At 41.4% G+C, this 7997-nt stretch overlaps 1 protein-coding gene across 1 annotated transcript; it reads left to right on the top strand.

Moving 5' to 3' along the window:
- The first annotated feature begins 1081 nt into the window (after positions 1-1081).
- Positions 1082-7669, top strand: LOC138837830 (transmembrane and coiled-coil domain-containing protein 2-like). The gene is made up of 2 exons (XM_070036824.1): positions 1082-1379; positions 7271-7669. Exons 1-2 carry the CDS (start codon positions 1134-1136, stop codon positions 7586-7588), a joined length of 564 nt encoding a protein of 187 aa, XP_069892925.1. The 5' UTR covers positions 1082-1133; the 3' UTR covers positions 7589-7669.
- Positions 7670-7997: the final 328 nt, after the last annotated feature.

The following is a 7997-nucleotide window of genomic DNA, read 5'->3' as shown; positions in this document are numbered from 1 at the left end:
GCTAAGGAATCGAACCCAGGGCTTCATGCATGCAAGGCAAACACTACCACTGAGCCACCTTCCAAGCCCAATAATTCTCTTCATAAACCTTTCTCCAAAAGGTTTTGGCTACAATTTGTTCATGATTTCTGATCTATATTTGACAATATAAGCAGATCAAACTCTAAAATGATTCAGATCTAAGTCATTTTTATTCCTTTCTAGAAAGAATTCTGACAGTGGCCAACCCTTAGGGGACTGAAGATTTAACATATTAATAGCAATTGCTTGTAAACAATTTTCCACAGCATTCTGGATGTGTCTGGCAACTCATTTCTCCTCTAATTGCCAAGAAATAGTTATTAGTACTCTACCGACCTTTTCTATGTCTATCCTTAGCCACAGTCACCTGTAGTGAACAAATTACAACCTAATAATACATCTATAGGACTATATCTCCACCTTAGGTGTCAGACATTTTTTGTCATGACTAACTCTCCCTCCCACTTTTTTTCCTTCCTGTTCCCCTTCTGCTTTTGTTGAAAACGTTTTAAGTTTTTGAATCATCTCACAAAAAGCTTTTGGGGAACAACCAAAATAGTTTCATGCCTCCTTGCAAGTAGGTAGTAGATAACTGTTTTTGCTAACATATCATATAGGTTACAGTGTAGCATGTTTCTTTTTACAAAGTGGTTTAGAAAAATATACCATGTGTTCCTAAGTCAAATCTTGAGAAGAAAGTTAAAATCCCCATCTATTCAATGATAACCCAAATGAGACTCAGATGTAATACTTAGTCCCTCTGCAACACAATCCACATTTCAAGTTTGTGAGGGGCCACCATATTAGATAAGGCAGGTATAGAATGGGTTCCTCATTACAGAAAGTGCTATTGGACAGTATACTGTAGAGCTAGGACTAGTCAATGATTAGAGAAAGCAGGATGAATGAACTGGAAACAGGCAGTGGCTGACTGATTTTGAGTGAGAAGGGTCACTGGGTGAGTAGAAAGCAAGCTGACCCTGGAATAGTGACATCACAAAGTCCAGCTCACAGTGGCTCCAGAACACTTGAGCTCCTGGACCACTCTCTCTAACTCATGTCTAGATTCCTGAAGCCTCTGCACATGTAGTTCCTGGAGCTGCTGCTTTAAAATGCCACCATCTCCACCTTCATCGTATACCTGGGAAAACCTCTTAGATTCTCTCTCTCTTGGCACAATATGGAATTGGCTACAAGCAAGTTTTCTAGGAGACACTAATGCTCAAACTCAGCAAACAAATTTGGGGCTGCTAGATAATCTTGGTGCAGCTGTGCAAGCCATCCTGGGGATTTCCTTTTTGATTTTGTTGGCAATAGGATTGTTTACCTTATGGAAACGAAGCGTTCGGTCACTTCAGGTTGTACTCTTTTGTTACAGAGAAATTTAGTTATAAATTGAAATTTTCCTTTTGTGTGTGTGTGTTTTGAGATAGGGTCTTATTTATAGATCCGTCAAATCTTGAACTCAATATGTTGCCCAGGCTAGTCTCGAAACTTGAAATCCTCTTGCCTTGAAGTTGAGATCTGAGAATCACAGTCCAAAGCGAGCCCAGGCAGGAAAGTCTGTGAGACTCTTATCTCCAATTAACCACCAATAAGCTGGAAGTGGAGCTGTGGTTCAAGTGTTGAGTGCTAGCCTTGAGCACAAAAGCTTAGGAACAAAAGTCCAGGCCCCGAGTGCCCAGCACTAGCACACACATATGCACACACACACACATGCACTCATGCAGGCATGCACCCTGCCTCAGTTTTCCAATGCTGGGCTATAAAGTACATTGTGATCAGTTATCTCCCACGTCACTGCCACCTGCTAAGACCACACATACAAGGGTGTCCAGTTCTCAGTGTTTTTTAAAATTAGAATATCCTTGAAAATCTACATCAATTAGACTTTGAGTATAAAAATTCTCTTACAATGGTCTTGAATTTGTCTACTATCACAAAATAGATGAAACAAACTTTAAAAGTCTTAAACTTACTTGATCACTTTAAGTGCTGATTGTATTATAGAACAAGTACTGTTTTATAACCAGGATCTTGGGTGTGGCCTTTCAGTTCTTCCTATGCCACTATCCTTTAATGAAGAAATATACATATTCATAAAGTCACATTTTCCCTTTTTTTGTGCTAGTATGGGGGCTTGAACTCACGTTCTGGTCACTGTCCCTTAACTTTTGTTTTTTTTGTTGTTATTGTTTCTGTTTTTTCCTCAAGGCTAGCACTCTACCATTTCAGCCAGAGCTCTATTTCTGGCTTTTTGGTGGTTAAATGGAGATGAGCCTCATGTACCTTTCCTGCCCAGCTGAAGTCATATTTTCATTGTTTTAAAAAGATAAGTCTCTATTAAACATACAGGGTATTGGGGGAAGAGAAATTTAACTGGCTGTGATTGTGAGAAATATTTGGTATTTTATATAGTTCTATTTAATCTCCAATAAGAATAAATTATTAATAGCCTAAGTAAAGTGTTTTTTTGAGAATCCCAGTAATTTTATGAAATTGATTTTTACATGAGGAACCTGAGGTATATTGAAACTCAGTAGAAATTTAAGAAGAAAGAACTTAAAGAGGGCTTTTTGGTGGGGAGGGGGTGGGGGGGCTTGAACTGGGCCTGGGTACTGTCCCTGAGCTCTTCAGCTCAAGGCTAGCGCTCTACCCCTTGATCCACCGCACCACTTTCTTTTCTCATGGTTAATTGGAGATAGAGTTTATTCATAGACTTTCCTGTCTGAGCCAGCTTTGAACTGTGATCCTCAGATCTCAGCCTCCTGAGTAGGTACAATTACAGGTGCAAGCCACTGGCAGCTAGCTAAAGAGGGTTTTCTTATAGAACCGTTTGATAGGTGCAAAGAGAAATTATTACTGGATCATTTTGTGGCATTCACTTATTTTCCTATCTTGCTATTGTTTAGGAATCATAGCCACATACACTTTCTAGTTTTTCTCCAAACCTTTCATAAGGTGGGGACTGGTGACTCAGGAGGCTGAGATCTGAGGATCAGTGTTTGGACAGAACTAACTTGGGCATCCTAAACTGCGAGTCTCTTACCTCCAATTAAGCAGCAAAAATCTGGAACTGGAGATGTGGTTGAAATGGTAGAGAACCAGCTGTGAAGGAAAAAGTGGGGCAAGAGCTAAGCCCCAAATTCAAGTCCCAATATTCACACACACACACACACACACACACACACACACACAACAACAACAACAACAACAACAACAACAACAACAACAAATCTTGCATCTCAGGCAGAACTGGAATTGTCATCTCTATACCTTTGGGGTGCAGTAATTTGGTTATCTGCCCGGGTTTACAGTTTTTGCAAAGCTATGGTTTGAACCCAATTTTTAGGATTCCAAGTTTAGTTCTTCTCTACAACCTCATTTATTGTAATCCAGTTTATCTAAATCTCCAGCAGAAGTGTTTGTGTGTGTGCATGTGTGTGTGCATTTGTGTATATACACACAGTGTTTGTATACCTCAACTGAGAAAGAAGGGCACTACTAATGCTGCTAACAGAGTCTGGGCTCACAAGTCTGACTATTTCTGTTTAATTGTTGTTGAGCCATCTATTCTGTGACCTAATAACAATCACTTCACCTCCATACCCTAGTTTCCTGATCTGTAAGATGGACATGCTACTCTCAGATTCTTGTGAGGTTTACAGGAGATGCTGTATATATCAAGCTTGGCCTATATAGATTCAATAAGCAATGATAGTATAAGAATAAGATGCTGGTTATATTCTTATCCCAGCAGGAAACTGTTAACATTTTAAAACATTTTTGGAGGGTCTGGTCCTAGGGCTTGAAATCAGGGCCTTGTTCTCTTGCTCGTTTTTTTGCTACCACTTGAGCCACACCTGCACTTTTGTCTTTTCGCTTGTTAATTGGATATAAAAGTCTTGGGGATTTTTCTGCCCTTACTGGCTTCAAACTGTGATTCTCAGATCTCATCATTAAAAGTATTTTTTTGTTGTTTTTGGTCGTGGGGCTTGAACTCTGGACCTAGGTGCTGTCCCTGAGCTCTTCAGCTCAAGGCAAACACTTTACCACTTGAGTCATAGTGCCACTTCTGGTTTTCTGGTGGTTAATTGGAGATAAGAGACTCACAGACTTTGCTACCAGGGCTGGCTTTGAACTGTGATCCTCAGATCTCAGCCTCCTGAGTGGCTGGGATTACAGGCGTGAGCCACCAGCGCCTGGCCAACCTTTTTATTTTTTATGGCCAGGAAGTCTAGTTTTTCAGAGTACCACACATGGAAGAGAGAATTCTTGGATTCTAATCCTGGTTCTCTCATTTCCAATAGTGGTAGGGTCCAAAATGGAAGCAACAATATCAAAATAGTTACCCAGTTCTGTTTTTTCTACATAAATAAGTCATACATAGGCAAGGTAACTTTTTTTTTTCAAATTCTTTATTGTGATTAAGTGATTACATAATTTCCCAAATTTCACAGTATTGTGGGATAGTGATGTTTAGTTAAAGTCACAAACACATTCTAACTTTCATGGGGCAAATTGTCTATCATGGTCTATTAACATTTATGAGTTCTATGAGCTTTGCAATACAGTTGCTTCTTCCACATTGGGAGATATGTACATTTCTTTTGTTTTGCATAGTATCAGCCGTTCCCTCTTTCCCACATGTTCCCTCCCTCCCATTGCTGCCATTGAGTTGCTTAGTTCATTTTGGTCAATGTCCAGTGCAGCTGATGGTTCCCACTGTTGTATGTTTTTCCCTGATTCGCTCTAGTTCTGTGTTGTCGTCCTGGTTTCCCTCCAGTGTGCACATATATACCATATATGTGATCAGCAGCATGAGTGGAAGTCCTTTGTTTCTTAAGTCTTGTTAATTTTGTTGTATCACCTTACATTTTGGATTTAACATCCACTTATCAGGGAGACAATGTGCCATTTGTCTGTTTGCTCTTGGCTTACCTCACTCAACATGATTTCTTCTAGATCCATCCATTTCCCTGCAAATACCATTATTTTGTCCTTTCTAATGGCTGCATAATATTCCACTGTGTATAGTTACTACAATTTTTTGATCCATTCATCTGTGGTGTGATATCTGGGTTGTTTCCATATCCTGGCTATTGTGAACAGTGCTGCAATAAACATGGAGGGGCATGTGTCCTTGTATACTGGTTCCCGTTGTTCAGGATAGATGCCTAGAAGTGGTATGACTGGGTCATAAGGGAGGTCAATATTTAGCTTTCTGAGGACCCTCCAGACTTCTTTCCAAAGTGGTTGTATAAGTGTACATTTCTACCAGCAGTGTAATAGAGTTCCTCTTTCTCCGCATCCCCTCCAGTATTGTTGTTGGCTGATTTTAGGATGTGGGCCATTCTGACAGGGGGTAAGGTGGTATCTCAGGGTTGTCTTTATTTGCATTTGCATTTCCTTCACAACCAGGGCTGGTGAACATTTCCTCATATGTTTCTTTGCCATTTTTATCTCTTCTTCTGAGAAGTCTCTTTTTAGTTCCCTTGCCAATTTAGTAATTGGTTTGTTAGGTTTGGGAGGGATTAGTTTCTCGAGTTCCCTGTATATAATGGATATTAACCCCTTGTCTGATATATTGCTGGTAAATATATTTTCCCAGTTAGTTGGTTGTCTTTCTAGTTTGGTTGCTATAGCTTTAGCTGTGCAGAAACTTTTTATTTTAAGGTAGTCCCATTTGTCCAGTCTCTCTCCAATTTGTTGTGACCCTGGGACTCTGTTCAGGAAGTTCCTGCCTGTGCCTATAAGTTCAAGTGTCTCCCCTACTTTGTCCTGCAGTAGTTTCTGAGATTCAGGTTTGATGTTAAGGTCTTTAATCCATTTTGAGTTGATGTTAGTGCATGGTGATAGGCTGGGGTTTACTTTTAGTTTTCTGCATGTGGCTGCCCAGTTTTCCCAGCACCAGTAGTTGAAGAGGCTGTGTTTCTTCCACTATATGTCTTTGACTCCTTTGTCAAATATCAGCTGACTGTAGGCATGTGGTTTTATTTCTGGATCTTCTATTCCATTGGTCTTCTGGTCTGTTTTTGTGCCAGGACCATGCTATCTTTGTTATTATGGCTCTATAGTAGAGTTTGAAGTCCGCTATCAAGATCCCTCCCATGTTGGCTTTTTTTTTCTTTTTCTTTTTTTTGGGAGGGTCTGGTCGTGGGCCTGAACTCTGGGCCTGGGCGCTGTCACTCAGCTCTTCATCTCAAGGCTAGCGCTCTACCACTTGAGCCACAGCCCCCCTTCCGGCTTTTTTGTTTTTGCTTATGTGGTGCTGAGGAATCGAACCCAGGACCTCATGCATGCAAGGCAAGCGCTCTACCACTGAGCCACCTTCCCAGCCCCTCATGTTGGCTTTTTTGCAAGGTAATTTCTAAAACAGATCTATCAGCATGCAGTAGACCTTCAACAAATGGTATTTATTATTTGATTATTAAAAGCAATAAGGGGCTGGGAATGTGGCTTAGTGGTAAAGGGCTTGCCTAGTATGCATGAAGCCCTGAGTTCAATCCAGAAGTGGCTCTGTGGCTCAAGTGGTAGAGTGCTAGCCTTGAGCAATAGAAGCTCAGGGACAGTGCCCCTCATGATTGATCAAAAAAAAAAAAAAAAAAAAAAGCACAATAAGGCCTGAAGTGTGTCTCTCAAGTGGTAGAACACTCATCTAGCAAGTGTGAGGCCCTGAGCTCACCCCTGGCACCACACACACACACACACACACACACACACACACACACACACACACACACACACACACACACACACACACACACACACACACACACACACACACACACACACACACACACACACAGAAATCCCTACCACTTCAGTTCTTGTTGATCATCAAAAGATTAGGTCGGTGTGAAAATGTTTCAGGCCGGGCGCTGGTGGCTCACGCCTGTAATCCTAGCTACTCAGGAGGCTGAGATCTAAGGATCGCGGTTCAAAGCCAGCCCGGGCAGGAAAGACTGTGAGACTCCTATCTCCAATAAACCACCAGAAAACCGGAAGTGGCACTGTAGCTCAAGTGGTAGAGCACTCACCTTGAGCTGAAGAGCTGAGGGACAGCGCCCAGGCCCAGAGTTCAAGCCCCATGACTGACAAAAAAAAAAAAAAAAGAAAATGTTTCATTAAGTCTCAGCATAGGAATGAGGGATTACTGTTACTATTGGGTCTTATTTTGTTTTGCATCTAGAGGTTAACTGACATTTTCATGAATGAACAAGTAATGCTCAACTTTTCTTTGTTTTAGAAAATAATGATCTTTGTGATCACACTCTATCAACTTTACAAGAAAGGCTCAGATTTTTTCCAAGCTTTGCTAGCCAACCCAGATGGAAGTGGTCGTCCAATTGCAGAAGGTGGTAATCTTTTACTATCTTTGGGTCTGCAAGAGAAAATTTTGAAAAAACTTCAGATGGTGGAAAACAAAGTGAAGGATCTGGAGGGCATGATTGTTGCCCAGAAGCCTGCCACCAGGAGAGATTGCTCCTCTGAGCCCTACTGCAGTTGCTCTGACTGCCAAAGTCCCATGCCGACATCAGGGTTTACTTCCACATCTGAAATGTGATGGACTTCCAATCTTTTCCAGAAATAATGTACTGTTTCCCTCATGCATGCAGTGGTGTATCAATAAAGATAGAGAACTATATTGAAAGTACTCTACAAGGACTGGCTCTGTGTTCAGTGTAACCCAGCTTCTAGTTGTGTGTGTGGTGAGTAATGTGGGGGTATTGTGGCAGTTTAAAATGCTTAGGAGGCTGAAGGTGTAGCTCAGTGTTAGAGTACTTGGCTAGTATGCAGTTGAACATGGGTTCAGTCTCTAGCATTACACACACACACACACACACACACACACACACACACACACACACACACACACACACACACACACACACACACACACACACACACACACACACACACACACACACACACACACACACACACACACACACCCCTCTGGGATTTGGGTGCTT

Source organism: Dipodomys merriami, unplaced genomic scaffold (assembly GCF_024711535.1).
Source record: "Dipodomys merriami isolate MVZ:Mamm:240054 unplaced genomic scaffold, mDipMer1.0.p SCAF_277, whole genome shotgun sequence".
In the NCBI taxonomy this organism is placed as follows: domain Eukaryota; kingdom Metazoa; phylum Chordata; class Mammalia; order Rodentia; family Heteromyidae; genus Dipodomys; species Dipodomys merriami.
The sequence above is the reverse complement of the archived record's forward strand: the minus strand, read 5'-3'. Positions and strand labels throughout refer to the sequence as shown.

What these genes read in the sequence shown, in the direction of transcription:
- LOC138837830 (XM_070036824.1), top strand. Translation starts at nt 1,134, where the DNA reads ATGCCACCATCTCCACCTTCATCGTATACCTGGGAAAACCTCTTAGAT. An exon ending in GAAGCGTTCGGTCACTTCAG is followed by an intron (nt 1,380 to 7,270) that starts GTTGTACTCTTT and finishes TCTTTGTTTTAG; the next exon opens with AAAATAATGATCTTTGTGAT.